This window comes from Schistocerca piceifrons, chromosome 3, assembly GCF_021461385.2.
Source record: "Schistocerca piceifrons isolate TAMUIC-IGC-003096 chromosome 3, iqSchPice1.1, whole genome shotgun sequence".
NCBI classification, from domain to species: Eukaryota; Metazoa; Arthropoda; class Insecta; order Orthoptera; family Acrididae; genus Schistocerca; species Schistocerca piceifrons.
In genome coordinates, this window is record NC_060140.1 from 854890846 (window position 1) to 854909166 (window position 18321).

An 18321-nucleotide genomic window follows, 5' to 3' on the forward strand; every position below is an offset into this window, starting at 1 on the left:
AGTATACGAAATAATGTTCTTCAATACATTTATCCCTTAATGAATGTTAACTTTATTAATGTTTCGAATGGACAGCTAAATTTAATCGAAAAGAGTGTCATTTTATTGGTGGCCAAATACTTCAAACTCCAACGGTAAATTTCATTGCAGGGCCAGTTCATGTACTTATCATTAACTATATCGCATAACCTGATAGCAGGAACGCAAACCGTGTGGGACTTGAAATCTCGTTTTGTTTTAGACCGTGCTTAGCTAGAAACTTATCATTTATATGACTGCTCTTACATTAAATGTTCAAATGGCTCTGAGGTCATCAGTCGCCTAGAACTTAGAACTACTTAAACTTAACTAACCTAAGGACATCACACACAACCATGCCCGAGGCAGGATTCGAACCTGCGACCGTAGCGGTCGTGCGGTTCCAGACTGAAGCGGCTAGAACCACACGGCCACTCCGGCCGGCTCTTACATTAACATAAATATACGATACTTAAGTTGGACATGTGGTCTTATTCATAAATTTATTTGCGAAGTAGGAGAAACTTCAACTTTTTCCGTTTTGCTAAGTCTAGCAGGGTCGGCATGAACTTTACCTGTGCTGTCTATCTGTACTTTCTTCTCTGTGTAACCTGCTGTTAGCACACCATACGAGCTCAGCGCGAAGCTCGTAAGTCACAAAACAAAGTAGTCTCATATTAAATAATAAAACAAAATGGTTGGCCGCCGCATTGCAATGCAACACCGTTACAGTGAAACGAACAGATTAGGAATGCAGGGGTTGTCTTTAGAGGGTCGCCTAACCAGTATCATCTGTCGGAAAATATTTTGGTTTTGAGATTCAAATCAAGTCCAAATTTAATAAACGATTTATTTACTCCAAAATCTTGGCGTATAACACACTAAAATGACAGAAAATAACTCCCCAACTAAATGAACATAACTTCTCATAATGTTGACTGAGAAATTGCTCCAATACAATGATCACAAAGTCTTCTTAAGTACCAAAACACAAAGCTTGATTTAGTAGTGAATCTCCCGCTATGACTGTGGGGAGGTATCTCATGTACTCGGAAGACTGTTTAGGAAACGCTACAAGTTTCCTTAACCTGTGCAACTTACAAAAGCAAATGTAACGAGGTCCAATACCCACGAAACAATACAATTAACCACGCACTCAAGTTGCTTAGCAAATCCCGCAAACTGTGAGCAGCTCAGAAAGCTTACAGCAAGAATACAAAATGTGGGACTTATTCAAAACACAACAAACGTGCGCCAGAATGCGGCAGTAATCACCGGATACGGAGAGCCGAGATGACGATAGGAAATGCCCGCCCCCGACTACTTCAGGACCACAAATGCCCCAGATGGCTTCCCGACGACAAATGACTGAAATTATTCCCCGCTAACTTAACTTCCAACTTCTTGAACAACTCTACATGGAGGGGAGGACACAGTGACTAGCGAGAATTTTGCTTTATTTAAAAGAACACAGAGGAACCTACTCTTGACTTACAGAACGCGTCCTAACATGCAAGAGACTGGTATTGGCTGCTAGCCATGCTCCAATCGTTGCTCTAGACCTTTGCGTCTAAGCGCGGTGACGGTCAAGACTCAGCTGACTGAATAACAAGATTTGTTGGGAAAGGCAATGAATCTTCTCACGGTGGCCTGTTCTTAGATCTGCATACAGGGAGGTGAATTCATCACGCACAATTATGCTGTAGAGACTTGCAGTGGCTTTGCAGCAACTGCCTTCAATGGAGAGAGCCACATCTACCGCCAAAGTGTGGGTTAGAGGCTCACCGCACTTGCTTCGGCTAACTGCAGTACCCTGGTGAACCACTCCCCTTCTTCAGAGCCTCTGTAACTGATCTTCAGTTGTCAAGGCAGACGAAGAGGCAAACACCTGGGTCCACTCGCTTTTAACAAGATAATTTCGAACCCTTCCTCCACAGTAAGCCTTCCACCCTCCTAAGAAACAGCCAAGAAATGATAAGAAACAGGTGACAGTCACATTACAAAACGTCAAAAGAAAATGATTTCAATTCGTTTTCAAAATTGATTTCGGTATCTCTTAGCTACATTAATTCAAAAAGGGGAGATAGGGTTATCAGGTATTTCTGAAAATTTCCTACTGCTCTGCACCAGTAAGATTCAGTCAAGTACAGCGGAATACATTTTTGGTCGTAGGGTTATATTTACAAACTCCGCCATTATTATCAGGCTGCTCATTCCAAGCAGTCGACTTTATAACACAGTAAAGTTGTTGTAAGGTAGTTGTTTATCGGCCTAGTTCTCTTATGTATTCTAGGATGTTTATGCATTTTGGAGCAAAGAAAATTTTATGAATAAATGTGAAATTTCCCGAGAATATTGTTTCATACGATGTTCACAAACGGAGGAATATAGAGTAAGCTGACTTTCTGATGATTTTATCGCCGAAATTGGTAATCAAAAGCAAACCAAATATGACTGAAGTTTATCTGTGAGAACTTCTACAGAACACTGGGATTTGCTTATTTTCTTTCTGGCATGTTATTCTTATCGTTAACACTGTATCCTGCACCACATACTTCAGCAAACTTCGTTTTTATAAAGTTAAGTTTTCACCCAATTTACTGTGAACTAATCAATAATGTGTTTCAATGTTTCGTTTGTTATTAACTGTTCTGATATAATTATACAGCATTTGATTATGATGCCAAGAGAATTACTTCTCTTAAGCCAGAATCCCACACCCATCGCAATAGTACACGTTTATGTGCCAACTAGCTCCGCAGATGATGAAGAGATTGAAGAATAGTATGATGACATAAAAGAAATTATTCAGGTACTAAAGGGAGACGCAAATTTAATACTCATGGAGGACTGGAATTCGATCGTAGAAAAAGGAACAGAAGGAAAAATAGTAGATGGTAATGTTTTTGGAAACTTGTAGTAAGATTCTATGGGACCAAACTACTAAGTTCATCGGTCCCTAGGCTTACTTACACACTAATTAAACTAACTTAAATAAGTTACGCTAAGGACAACACACACCCATGCCCGAGGGAGGTCTTGAATCTCCGACAGGGATGCCACGCGAACCGTGACAAGACGCCTTAGACCGTGTTGCTACCCCGCGCGGTTGTAGTAGATGAGTATGGACTGGTGGTAAGGAATGAAAGAGGAAGCCACCTGATAGAATTTTCCACAGAGCATAATTTAATCGTAGCTAACACTTGGTTTAAGAATCATGAAAGAAGGTTGTACACGTGGAAGAGACCTGGAGACACCAGAAGATTTCAGATTGATTATATAGTGGTAAGACAAAGATTTCGGAACGAGATTTAAATTGTAAGACATTTCCAGGGCAGACGCGGACTCTGACCACAATTTATTGGTTATGAACTGTAGATTAAAATAGAAGAAACTACGAAAAGTTAGGAATTTAATGAGACGGGACCTGTATAAACTCAAAGAATCAGACGTTGTTGAGAGAGCATCAGGGAACGATTGACAAGAACAGGGGAAAGGAATACAGTAGAAGAATAATGGGTAGCTTTGAGAGACGAAATGGTGACGGCAGTAGAGGATCAAGGAGGTAGAAAGATGAGAGCTAGTAGAAATTCTTGGGTAACACAAGAGATACTGATTTGAATTGATCAAAGAAGAAAACACAAAAAAACAGTAAATGAAGCAGCAGAAAGGCAATACAAACGTCCAAAAAATGAAACCGACGAGGAGTGGGAAATGGTTAAGCTGGAATCGCTAGAGGACAAATGTTAAGAATATATTTTACTAGGTAAAAGATAGATTCCACCTGTATGAATATCAAGAGCTCAGTCCTAAGCAAAGAAGGGAAAGCAGAAGGGGGAAGGAGTATATAGAGGATCTATACAAGGGCGATGTACTCGAGGGGAATATTGTGGAAATGGAAGAGGACATAGATGAAGATGTGATGGGAGACATGATACTGCGTGAAGAATTTGACAGAGCACTGAAAGACCTAAGTGGAAGCAAGGCCGTGGGAGTAGACATTATTTCGTAAGAACTCTTGATAGCCTTGGGAGAGCTAGCCATGACCAAGCTCTTGCATCTGGTGAGTAAGACATATGAGACAGGCGATATACCCTCAGACTTCAAGAAGAATATAATAATTCCAATTACAAAGAAAACAGGTGCTGAGAGGTGCGAAAATTATCGAAAAATCAGTTTAAGAAATCATGGGTGACAACCAGTAACAAGAATTCCTCATATAAGAATGAAAAAGCTGGAAGAAGCCAATGTTTGCGGAAGATCTGTTTGGATTCCGCAGAAATGCAGGAACACGCAAGGCAATACTGATCCTAAGACTTCTCATAGAAGATAGATTAAGGAAAGGCAAATCTACGTTCATGGCATTTGTAGACCTAGAGAAAGTTTTTGACAATGTGCACTGGAAAACTCTCTTTCGACTAAAATCCATGGAGCGAAAGGCTATTTACAGGTTGTACAGAAACCAGATGGCAGTCATAAGAGTCGATGAAATGAATGGGAAGTGGTGGTTTAGAAGGGACTGAGACAGGGTTGTAGCCCGTCCGCGATGTTTTTAAATCTGCATATTGAGCAAGCAGTACAGGAAACAAAAGAAAAATCTTGAGTAGGGATTAAAATTCATAGAGAAGAAATAAAAACTTTGAGGTTTGCAGATCACATTGTAATTCTGTCAGAGACAGCAAAGGACTTGGAAGAACAGTTGAACGGTATGGACAGTGTCCTGAAAAGAGAATATTAAATGAACATCGACAAAAGCAAAACAAGAATAAAGTAATGTCGCCGAATTAAATCAGGTGATGCTGAGAGAATCTGATTAGGAAATGAGGCACTTACAGTAGTAAAAGAGTTCTGTTATTTGGGGAGCAAAATAACTGATCATGGTCGAAGTAGAGAGGATATAAAAGGCGGACTGGCAATGGCAAGAAAAGCGTTTCTCAAGAAGAGAAATTTACTAACATCGAGTGTAGATTTAAGTGTCAGGAAGTCTTTTCTAAAAGTATTTGTATGGAGTATAGCCACGTATGGATGTGAAACATGGACGACAAATAGTTTAGACAATACGAGAATAGAAACTTTCGAAATGTGGTGCTACAGAAGAATGTTGATGATTAGATGGGTAGATCACGTAACTAATGAGGAGGTACCGAACAGAAGTGGGGAGAAGAGGAATTTGTGGCACAGCTTGACTGGAAGAAGGGATCGGTTGGTAGGACATGTTCTGAGGCATCAAGGGATCACCAATTTAGTATTGGAGGGTAGCGTGGAGGGTAAAAATCGTAGAGGGAGACCAAGAGATGAATATAGTAAGCAGATTCAGAAGCATGTATGGTGTAGTAGTTACTTGGAGATGAAGAAGCTTGCACAGTAGCAGAGTCAGTTTTGCCTCACGTCTTCCAACATTTCTACGGAATCCAAACTGATCTTCTCCAAGGACGGCTTCTACCAATTTTTCCATCTCCCTGTAAAGAATTTATGTCCGTATTTTGCAGCCGTGACTTATTAAACTGATAGTTCGGTAATTTTCACACCTGTCAACACCTGCTTCCTTTGGGATTGGAATTATTATATTCTACTTGAAATCTGGGGGTATCTCGCCTGTCTCATACATCTTGCTCACCAGATGGTAGAGTTTTGTCAGGACTGGCTCTCCCAAGGCTATCAGTAGTTGTAATGGAATGACGTCTATTCCCGGGGCCTTGTTTCTACTTAGGTCTTTCAATGCTCTGTAAAATTCTTCACGCAGTATCATATCTCTCATTTCATCTTAACCTACGTCCTCTTCCATTTCCATAATATTTACCTCGACTACATCGCCCTTGTACAGACCCTCTGAATACTCCTTCCACCTTTCTGCTCTCCCTTCTTTGCTTAGAACTGGTTTTGCATTTGAGCTCTTGATATTCATACAAGTGGTTCTCCTTTCTCCAAAGGTCTCCTTAATTTTCCTGTATTCAGTATCTGTCTTACCCCTAGTGATATATGCCTGCACATCCTTACATTTGTCCTCCAGCCATCCCTGCGTAGCCATTTTGCACTTCCTGTCGATCTCATTTTTGAGACGTTTGTGTTCCTTTTTGCCTGCTTCATTTACTGCATTCTTATATTTTTTCCTTCCGACAATTAAATTCAATATCTCTTCTGTTGCCCAAGGATGTCTACTACCCCTCGTCTTTTACCTACTTGATCCTCTGCCGCCTTCACTATTTCATCTGTCAAAGCTACCCATTCTTCTTCTATTGTATTTCTTTCCCCTGTGCTTGTCAGTCGTTCACTAATGCTCTCTCTGAAACTCTCTACAACCTTTGTTTCTTTCAGTTTATCCAGATTCCATCTCCTTAATTTCCCACCTTTTCGCAGCTTCTTCAGTTTTAATCTACAGTTCATAACCAATAGATTGTGGTCAGAGTCCACATCTGTCCCTGGAAATGTCTTACTATTTAAAACCTGGTTGCTAAATCTCTGTCTTACCATTATATAATCATCTGAAACCTTCCAGTGTCTTCAGGCTTCTTCCACGTATACAATCTTCTTTCATGATTCTTAAACCAAGTTTAGCTATGCTCCGTGCAAAATTCTAACAGGCGGCTTCCTCTTTCATTCCTTACTCCCAGTTCTTATTCACCTACTACTTTTCCTTCTCTTCCTTCTGCTGCTATCGAAATCCAGTCCCCCATGACTATTAAATTTTCGTCTCCATTCACTATCTGGATAATTTCTTTTTTTTCGTCATACACTTCTTCAATCTCTTCGTCATCTGTGCAGCTAGTTGGCATATGAACTTGTACTGCTGTCGTAGGCGTGGGCTTCGTGTCTATCTCCGCTACAATAATGTGTTCACTGTGCTGTTGGTAGTATTACCAGCGCTCCTATTTTTTATTCATTACTAAACCTACTCCCGCATGCCCCTATTTGATTTTTTTTATTACCCTGTATTCACCTGACCAGAAATCTTGTTCTTACTACATCTAACTTCAAGCTACCCATTTCCCTTTTTAAATTTTCGAATCTACCTGCCCGATTAAGGGATCTGACATTCCACGCTCCGATCCGTAGAACGCCAGTTTTCTTTCTCCTGATAACGACGTCCTCCTGAGTAGTCCCCAGGAGACCCGAATGGGGGACTATTTTACCTTCGAAGTATTTTACCCAAGAGGACGCTATCATCATCTAACCATACAGTAAAGCTGCATGGCCTCGGGAAAAGTTACGGCTGTAGTTTCCCCTTTCTTTCAGCCGTTCGCAGGACCAGCACAGCAAGGCCGTTATGGTTAATGTTACAAGGCCAGATCAATCAGTCATACAGACTGTTGTCCCTGCAAGTACTGAAAAGGCTGCTGCTCCTCTTCAGGAACCACACGTTTGTCTGGTCTCTCATCAACATATTCCCCTCCATTGTGGTTGCACCTACAGTATGGCTATCTGTATCGCTGAGGCACGCAAGCCTCCGCACCAACAGCACGGTCCATGGTTTATGGGGGGGAGGGGAGGGAGTTTTGAGAAACATGTTAATCCAGAAATGCATCGATAGTTAATAATATTTATCCTAAAAATTTTCTTAAAAGTGTCTCTGACAAGGGCGTACTATCAGTAATATTTGGAAACTGTCCGAAATTACACCTGCTATCGCAGAACTGAATAATAAAGTTACAGCGTCCATTGATGAGTTTTTGCGTTAAGGCGTTAGAAGAGTTTTAATGACAAGGACATCAAAAGAAATTAACAACAGGTTTAAACTGGTGTCGAGTACGTTTAGTGAACTAGGCAGGGTTTTGTAAGTGTAGCTTCCCCTGTCTCCAAAATGGAAAATTTACAGTCGCCGTGTGTTACCAGTTTTGTCATATGGAAGTGAAACATATTTCAACATGAAAACCATTCGAAAAGTGTGGACCTTTCAATAGATAGAGACATGTTAGGAATTAATCGGAGACAGAGGAAAACAAACAAATGTTCCAGACAAAAGAGTTGAGAGGGAGACGCGATTATGAATGTACTGCAAATGGAACGGTGGTGGACGGGACATGTAGCCAGGCAAATGTAAGTTGGGTTGAACCTGGAAACTCTCTGCTACTCTCCAAGACCTGAGACAACACAGATGTGGTCTAACGTGACGTGGATGGGTTACATTCTCTCTCTCGCTCTTTCTTCCTGTTCCTTTCTTTCTGTCTTTTTTTCTTTCCGTCTTTGTATCCCTCTCTCAACACCGATGTGGTCTAACGTGACGTGGATGGGTTACATTCTCTCTCTCGCTCTTTCTTCCTGTTCCTTTCTTTCTGTCTTTTTTCTTTCCGTCTTTGTATCCCTCTCTCTCTCTCTCTCTCTCTCTCTCTCTCTCTCGTTCTTTTCTCTAACTTCTTCTCGTTTTCGCAAATTTCTTTCTGACTCTCCCATTCTCTTCTTTCTTCTGACTCAAGGTTTTTCGTTCTAGGTTTTTAGACACGCTGCTTGACATTCGTAATGGACATAAGTGATGACGGGTATACGTCAGAAAAGTAAGAATTATTTCCAGACTTTTTTCTAAATTATTTTTTACTGTGGCAGTTGAAGAAGCACACTATAAATTGTATCTCTTATGTACCAGGCACTGATCATTATGACACATGTCTTGACATAATTTTCTGGACATTCCTTTCGTCTGAGCTTTGATTTGATGGAGATATCAACAGGACCTGATGCGTCTGCCTACGCAAGATTAATAAAATGAGTGATAATTTGACTTTAAAGAGAAATTGAAATTAATCACTGGAAAGAAAACTGTTGGTGGTGGATGCATCTTCGTTAGTGGCCAAATTGACTCCTAGAAAAATGCTATAAACTTTAAAAATACCGCCATCGGTTTTGCAGTGCCGGCATCTGTTATTTACGGGCCAAACTAAATCACAGCTTAGAGACTGTGGTCATATCATTTAAGGTTCTGTGCTTGCATTCTAGTTTGCAAAACGCTTCGTGATGATCGGCAATTAATCTCAGGGACGCTGTAGTGAGTTTCAAACGAATAGATGGTAGAATACTAATTGTATTCGACCGTTGCATCTCCATGCCACAATCCGTTACGCTCGTATTGGTCGTTGCAATAAAGCATTGAAGTATTTCATGCATGATACATCTGTCAGGAGAAATGTTAAAATGAGAACTCATGAGACTTAACTAGTTTACATTAATTTAATTGCAAGTGATTCTAAAGCTAATACATGATGCTTACATCACCTTCGTCTACATAAAAGAAAAATTAATTAAAGATACGCAAGGAATGCAACTGTAGTGTGTCTTTTCAGTATAATGGCTAACAGACAAGAAAGAGGGAGATCCGAGCAGGAACAGTCTTCGCTTACGTTCGAAAACAAAACAAACAAACAAAATGTATTACAATCAAATGGTTCAAATGGCTCTGAGCACTATGGGACTGAACATCTGAGGTCATCAGCCCCTAGACTAAGAGCTATTTAAACCTAAGTAACCTAAGGACATCACACACATCCATGCCCGAGGCAGGATTCGAACCTGTGAACGTAGCAGCAGCGCTGTTCCGGACTGAAGTGTCTAGAACCGCTCGGCCACCGCAGCCGGCGTATTACAATCGATCGCAGGCAACCACATGCTGACTGCCGCTATATCTTTGAAATATTATTCATGAAACAATAATTACATTTCACAAAATTTACATAAGTTATTTAGATTTAAAGTTATTTACAGTAAATAAATACGTAAGTGCATATTTTTGTGCTTTCTGTCGTTTTTGCGACGTCAAGTTTAGATGAAATTACATAGGTCTGACGATGCAGTGCTTCGGACTTATCTTTATAGTCTCATGAGAGTGTTTTCGAAAATGTTAACCCTAGTTTTTGCTGTGTTTGTAGAACTGGAGGACGCGGTGAGACGCGCCAGCGCCGAGGAAATCCGCATCCCTTTCGGCGTCGGCATAGCTGGCGTCGTGGCGCAGAGCAAGCAGGTCATCAACATCAAGGACGCCTACCAGGTGAGGATGTAGAGCAAGCAGAACATCAATATCAAGGACGCCTACCAGGTGAGCATGTAGAGCAAGCAGAACATCAACATCATGGGCGCCTACCAGGTGTGGGTGCAGAGGAAGCAAAACATCAACATCCAGGACACCTACCAGGTGAGGGTGTGGAGCAAGCAGAACATAAACATCAAAGACGCCTGCCAGGGGAGCATGTAGAGCAAGCAGAACATCAACATCAAGGGCGTCTACCAGGTGAGGGTGCAGAGGAAGCAAAACATCAACATCCAGGACACCTACCAGGTGAGGGTGTGGAGCAAGCAGAACATCAACATCAAAGACTCCTGCCAGGTGAGGGTGCAGAGGAAGCAGAGCATCAACATCAAGGACGCCTACCAGGTGAGCATGTAGAGCAAGCAGAACATCAAAGACACCTGCCAGGTGAGGGTGCAGAGGAAGCAGAACATCGACATCACGGACACCTACCAGATGGGAGTGTAGAGAAAGCAAAACATCAACATCAAGGATTCCTACCAGGTGTGTGTGTGTAGAAGAGGAAAAATACCAATATCAAGGACATCTACCAGGTGAGGTGTAGTGCAAGCAAAACATCGACATCATGGACGCCAGACAGGTGAGGGTGTAGAGTAAGCAGAACATCGACATCTAGGACGCCTGCCAGGTGAGCGTGCAGAAGAAGCATGTTGCGATGTACCCTCTCACCCACCGACCTCTGGTAATACGTAGGTACCTGTAACTCTGGTGCTGCGTCAGTCATTAGCTGGGAGAAATGAACTACTCAATTATATTGAATACCGACTTTTCCCTTAGTTTACTCTTCTGTACTTAGGTAGCACTGGTATAAGACCGTGATTGAGATCGTGTCTCTTATACTTAAGAACTAGCCCGACAAATGGATACATGAGGGGAGAAATGTTGCAGTAACAATGCGATTACAAAGAAAAGAAAAGGTGCAACTCTTTCTGGACTCAGAGGGGCCTATTTACTTCCGGTGGGCGCCCTGGCAGGACAACTGCACAGTGTTTTCCTCTACAATTGGAGCCCACTACATAACAGCTTCAGGAAAAGCTTCAGTCTACATTCACCACGTTGGCCCTTTATTTCCTAAGCGTGTCCTGTCATGTTTCAAAATCAAAACTGGTCAGTGCATAAATGCATGAAAGTTCCTTCTAGTCTTGTAAAATGATTTTCTCCACGAGCACACAGATTTAAAATTACAGTAGGTCTCATGTCCTAAACTGAACATAAGAATAGTTTGATTAAAAAAAAGTAAAAATTGTTAGGTTACTTTGTAATGCCGAAATGGCACAAGGTTATCCACATCATGGCCGCCTATCAGACGTCCACAACACAGAGACTGTAGGGGCGGTAGAATCACCACGCAGGCAAGTATACTAAGTGCTGATTGAAACTATTTGTCATTTGGCGTTTGTCACGCGACCATGAAAAGTTTCCTGGGATGACTGTGAGCTTCCGCTGTCATATAGGAGCGGCAAGCGGCTTTCGAAGTGTTGTTACTGACCTACATTCACGAAGAAAAGAAAACTTGACCTAGCACACCTTGGGGGATGATGGGAACTCGGGACACTGCGTCGCGTGTTGGTTTTAGGCAGGCAGGCAGACGTGTTCTGCAGCAAGCAGTTGAATCTCAGCTCGTGCTCTGACCACCACCTCGAGATGTGCAAACACTGCGGGGAGGGGGGAGGCTACGGTGAGGTACAGCAGTTCTGTTGGCCTCTGGTCGCTGCGTGGGTGGAATGTCGAGACAACCCCTCGTCTCCCACCCTGCACTGCCCCGCACCCAGTTTCCTGCGTTGTATTTGAATCCTCAACGCAGGGCTAAGCCCTGCTGTGTCTTATTTCAACAGATATAATAATGGCATCAAAAACAACAGCAGAAGTAAACCGTATTATTAGACTGCGTAACTTCGATAATTGAACAGGTATGTCGGGAAAGGTCGGGTAAAGTGACCAGGGCGGATAAAGTGACCGCTGCACATTTTTTATCTGAACTGTTCTCCTGCCTGCCGATAAATACTCAACTTGTCATTCTTGTCAGCGAGTTTGGCAGAAGCTTGTTCCGTTATTTTCTTGTAACAACTTTTCCATTTTCTGATATAAGGCAAGTCATTTCTATTATTCTTATTACCTCACTAAACATAGAGTGCGGTAGGATTTTTTTTAACGCCGATTTTCAAACAATGTCTTTTGTCCTGGTGCTCTTTGAGATTCTAGTACATCAAGATCAACAGAAAATATGTCCTGAAACCAGAGCAGAAACCATGGGACCACGATGCGATGGAAAATGCTATTCGGGTGTTAACTAATTATGAGATGCCTTCTTCGACAGCAGCAAAACAATTTGATGTTCCACGTAATACGCTGAAAAGAAGGATTGTAGGAAAACTGGAGATGCCGTAGGTTGTAGAAAGATTATTGGAAGCTTATCGAGTGTGTTCAACGAAGAACAACAAGAGGATGGCCAAGAACAGCGAAGTGTTTGCACTTAAAGGAAGGCATCAAGCCAGTGGCGCTACTTCAGCAGAAAGAGGGCTGCCGTTCGCTTGCGGAGTAAGCATGTCCGCACCGGCCGCTTCACGCCCTTATTCTGGGAAAAGTGGCCACTGGTAAGACTTCAGAAAAATGCATATAGTTCTTATTCATTTATATTTTCATTTGCAAATATCAAATATTCAGTGTTATGTCCTACTGCGTAGATTCAAAATACGTAGGCGGGAAGCTTCTAGGACTAGCAGTAACCATGATGTAGTGAAAATTCTATTCTCCTTCGAGTGGCCACTGTACCACATCTTCCCCTGCTGTAGACCGCACTGCCAGACAATGAAGTTGAACTGACACCCTTTTTCGTCGCACAGTAGCAACAACGGGTAGTTGCGTTGTAAAACTGAGAGCTGCCATTGGACGAAATCACTTTAGAGGAATGAAGAGTCAAAGAACCAGTAATTTTAATTAGATAATAGTAAATACCTTGCACAAACATTTTCTTTTCTATACAAAATGTTCTACTAAATATGTGAGTCGTATACTTCCGTGGCTCCACTGTGATTTCAAGGTCAACAATCAGATTTTTTGCACTAAAAATCCTTTAGTTTCTTTTAGTGCAGTCAAGCGATTAGAGATTACGTTAATTTTGCGTACCATGTAAATAATTTTTTATATTCATTTTTTATTAAAGTGTAATAGCATTCGTTAATTGGACGTAAATGCTTGGACAGTGAATTTATATGCCCTAAAACTCCTAGCCATGTGGCGTCTAATAGTACTTGTATAACTAGTTTTCACACACTTACAGTATAGCATTTATTCATACTCCATTTTTGAAAAGACATGCTCATTTCATGCTCCTGATACAGGCTCCAGCCGATGCGTTGCTCCACCTGTCACTGGAGGCATTTTATACTGGATGCCATGTATCAGGGACTGGCCGCTCCTTTGGAGAACAGACGCCTTAACAACTGAAAGTATGACACATTTCTCACGCTTATGTTATTAAGTGAAGTATTTTCACTGGGGGGAATGCAGTGGGGAAGCCAGTGGGCAATCTGGTGAGATCCTCTCCTGGAACTGCAGGTTATGTAGCAAGAGTAAGTTGATAGAGGAGCAGGAGCGTAAGATCTGTGCCCTTCAGGTGCAGTTGAAAAACGCACAGGAGGAGCTAGATACGATGAGGAGGGAGAAGGGGGTTGGGGAATGGGAGCTGGCTGTTGGCAAGAGATCTGCTAGGAGAAGAAGATTTTCAGATAGTTTTACTATTGGTGTTTACAATAGATATGACCAACTGTCAGAGTCTAGTGGAGAGGAATCACTAGTAGTTGTAGATGTAGGAAGTATGCAGCAAACCTCAGTAGTTACTGTGCCTAGAACAGTTGCAAAGTCGAAGAGGAAGAAGAAGGTTCTGCTGTTAGGTAGTTCTCATGGCAGAGCTGTAGGCCAGCAGTTGCAGGAAGTGCTGGGGAGTGAGTACCAGGTCACCAGCATTGTGAAGCCTAATGCAGGGTTGGCTCAGGTGACTGTTAACATAGGGGGGTTATGTAGGGATTTTACTAAAGAGGATCAGGCAGTGATTGTGGGTGGGGCTGGTAATAGTATTGATAGGGGTGGGGCGTATGAGATAGATGGTGACCTGGAAAAGATAGCCACTCAGACTGGCAACACGAATGTGCATTTCGTGGAACCGTTTCAGCGTCACGATCGGCCTCATCTTAATACAACCGTCAAGCGTAATAACATGAGACTTGGGGGTGCGCTGATGACAGAAAGCATGAGTCACATTTCTGTGGTGTTGGTGGAGTCTATCAGCAGGACGGGTTTCACTAGACATGACCTGCACCTCAACAGGTATGGAAAGGGGAGGTTGGCAAAGCTTATAGGTGACAGCATAGGTGAGGGGTGGTGGGATCAATCATGGGAAAATTCCTGTACTAGTGGGTGTTAGAGCTGCACCTTTTTTAGATTGAAGTCAGCTGATAGGTATTCCTGCATAAGGGAAGTCTCTCTAACAAAGAAACCATTTTCGACAAAGCTTAGGTATACGAGTAATGAGGGAATTAGTATATTTCATCAGAATATACAAGGTATTAGAGATAAAGTTAGTGAACTGCTTATAGATGTTGACTCTGAAATTATTGGTATATCTGAACACTTCTTAAATAAGGAGATAATTCAGAGGCTTCCTTTACCAGGATACAGGTTGGCTGGCAGCTTTTCTAGGAGCTCTTTGTGGTGTGGGGGGGTAACCATGTATGTGAAAAATGGCATCCCATTTGAGTCAATTGATGTTTCAAAGTACTGCACTGAAAAGATGTTTGAATCTTATGCAGGTGTGGTTAAATTTAGTTGAGCTTAACTTCTGTTGTTATTTATAGATCTCCAGACTCCGATTTCACAACAGTTTTGCTAAAGCTAGAGGAGGTTCTTGGTTCACTTTATAGGAAATACAAAAAGTTAGTTACATGTGGTGACTTCAATATTAATTGTATAAGTGATTTTGCAAGGAAAAGGATGCTGGTAGACCTCCTTAATTCATATAATCTTATGCAAACCGTATTCTTTCCAACGAGAGTGCAAGGGAACAGTAGAACAACTATAGACAACATTTTTGTTCATTCCTCATTACTAGAAGGGCATTCTGTTAGCAAAAAGGTGAATGGCCTTTCAGATCATGATGCACAAGTTTTAACTCTAAAAGATTTTTGTGCTGCAACTCATGTTAAATATAGTTATCAACTTTTTAGGAAAGCTGATCCAGTTGCTGTAGAGACCTTTGTAAACCTTATCAAGGAACAAGAGTGGCAAGATGTGTATAGTGCTGATACAGTAGACGATAAATATAATTCTTTCCTCAAGACTTTTCTCGTGCTCTTTGAAAGCTACTTTCCGTTAGAACGTTCAAAACAGGGTACTAGCACAAACAGGCAGCCTGGGTGGCTGACTAGAGGGATAAGATTATCCTGTTGAACAAAGTTGAAATTATATCAAAACGTTAGAAACAGTCAAAATCTAAATGCAGCAGCCCATTACAAACAGTATTGTAAGGTGCTTAAAAAGTTATTAGGAATGCAAAAAGTATGCGGTACGCAGATAGAATAGCTAAGTCTCAGGATGAAATTAAAACCATATGGTCAGTCGTAAAGGAAGTGGTTGGTCTGCAGAGACAGGTCGAGGATATAGAATCTTACCGTGAATTAGCATCAAATTATTTTCCACAAGCCACAAACGTATTTCATGAACTACATTATTTGACAATGTTTCAGTATTACACACAAGATCCTTCACTACCAAGCTGGTGTCATCAGCAAACAGAAATATTTTTGAATCACCAGTAATACTAGAAGGCATATCATTTATATAAATAAGAAACAGCAGTGGTCCCAGCACCGACCCTTGGGGAATCAGAACTCTCATGGATATGACGGGGTATCTAGCAGAATACTGAAGTATTGTTCTATGTATGTTAGCCCAGTACTTAGCCATATCTGTAACTTTTCCTTTAGGAGTGGTCGGTTTCCTGACCGATTAAAGTACTAGTAGTGAAGCCACTTTATAAAAAGGGAGACAGGGATAATGTTGACAATTATATACCTATTTCTATGCCATCGGTGTTTGCTAAAGTTATCGAGAAGTTTGTATATACAAGGTTACTGGAGCATTTAAATTCACATAATTTGCTGTCAAGTGTATAGTTTGGTTTTGGAATTGGTTTAACAACTGAAAATGCTATATTCTCTTTTCTCTGTGAGGTTTTGGACGGATTAAATAAAAGGTTCCGAACGTTAGGTGTTTTCTTAGATTTAACGAAGGCTTTTGACTGTGTTGACCACAAAATATTACTGCAGAAGTTGGGCCATTATGGAGTAAGGAGAGTAGCTTACAATTGGTTCGCCTCTTACTTTAAGAACAGAAAGCAGAAGCTAATTCTCCGCAATATTGAGAGTGGTAGTGATGTTCAGTCCCAATGGGGCACTGTTAAGCGGGGCGTTCCCCAAGGGTCGGTGCTGGGGCCACTGCTGTTTCTTATTTATATAAATGATATGCCTTCTAGTATTACAGGTGATTCAAAAATATTTCTGTTTGCTGATGACACCAGCTTGGTAGTGAAGGATCTTGTGTGTAATACTGAAACATTATCAAATAATGTAGTTCATGAAATACGTTTGTGGCTTGTGGAAAATAATTTGATGCTAATTCACGGTAAGACTCATTTTTTACAGTTTCTAACTCACAATTCAACAAGAACTGATATTTTGATCAGACAGAATGGGCATATTATAAGCGAGACGGAACAGTTCAAGTTCCTAGGTGTTCGGATAGATAGTAAGCTGTTCTGGAAAGTCCATGTTCAGGATCTTGTTCAGAAACTAAATGCTGCTTTATTTACCATTGGAACAGTATCTGAAATAAGTGACAGTTCAACACGAAAAGTAGTCTACTTGGCATATTTTCATTCGCTTATATCATATGCTTTTATTTTTTTGCTCAAAGACGGGCTGTTCGAGCTATATGTGGTGTAAGTTCGAGAACCTCTTGTCGACCTCTATTCAATAGTCTGGGAATTCTGACACTGCCCTCACGGTATATATTTTCTTTAATGTCGTTTGTTGTTAGCAATATTAACTTATTCCCAAGAGTTAGCAGCTTTCACTCAGTTAATACTAGGCAGAAATCATATCTGCATGTGGAATGCACTTCCTTGTCTCTTGTGCAGAAAGGAGTGCAGTATTCTGCTGCATCCATTTTCAATAAACTACCACAAGAACTCAAAAATCTTAGCAGTAGCCCAAACGCTTTTAAGTCTAAACTGAAGAGTTTCCTCATGGCTCACTCCTTTTACTCTGTCGAGGAGCTCCTGGAAGAGCTGAAAAATTAAGCAAATTCCAGTGTTACATTGTTGATTTTCTTTATTTAAACTTACGAATTGTCGCCTGAATACGTTTCTTGTATTTCATTTTACCTGTTTCTGCTATCGTGTTATAATTTCATGTACTGACTCGTTCCATGTCCATGGAGACTTCTCCTTAATTTGGTCCCACGGAACAATAAATAAATAAATAAAATAAACCATTACTGAAATTAACATAGGTGGTGATACAAATGAGCCGGCCGCTGTAGCCGAGCGGTTCTGGGCCCTTCAGTCCGGAACCGCGCTGCTGCTACGGTCGCAGGTTCGAATCCTGCCTCGGGCATGGATTTGTGTGATGTCGTTAGGTTAGTTAGGTTTAAGTAGTTCTATGTCTAGGGAACTGATGAGCTCAGATGTTAAGTCCCATAGTGCTTAGAGCCATTTGAACCATTTTTGACACTAACGATACCGTATTTCAGTGCTCTCCAGCGACGCATTTGTAAATGAAGCACGGCGTTAGTAGCACTGGATAAAACTGCCAGTGCCCGAAACAAAACAGTATCTTTAACACTATCAAAACATTATTATTAAACTTCTATTAATGATGCATCAAACCATATGGTAGAGATGGAGAGGAAGGGGTCCGACACTGACGTTGGAGCCATTCTGTCGATCGTCCTTCGTTATAAGGAGTGAAACGTGAAAATCGTCTGGAAGCCAGTGCATCTCTCGCAGGCTCAACTTATTTAGACTGTTAAAAGGCTGTAAGAGCTGTACTCCTTAGGCGCCATGCCTCCAGATATCTACTCCATAGAATTAATAAGCAGTTCAGGGGTGCAGTCCTAAGGATAACTACTACCTATCCGGAAAACATCAATCTCTATCAACAGTTTAAGAAATGTTGAAGGTTATTGTGCGGATCCGTGTGCAAAATATTCGAACTGTATCCTGATGATTTACATTC

The 18321-nt window shown here is 41.3% G+C and overlaps 1 protein-coding gene across 1 annotated transcript in view; it reads left to right on the forward strand.

Moving 5' to 3' along the window:
• LOC124789122 (cGMP-specific 3',5'-cyclic phosphodiesterase) overlaps nt 1–18321 on the forward strand; it is a gene marked incomplete at its 3' end in the record, with an annotated part of 552400 nt that overhangs the window by 84300 nt on the left and 449779 nt on the right. Inside the window, exon 4 of the mRNA XM_047256412.1 lies at nt 9873–9991. Coding sequence (XP_047112368.1) covers nt 9873–9991 — 119 coding nt within the window. The remainder of the gene's footprint in view (nt 1–9872; nt 9992–18321) is intronic.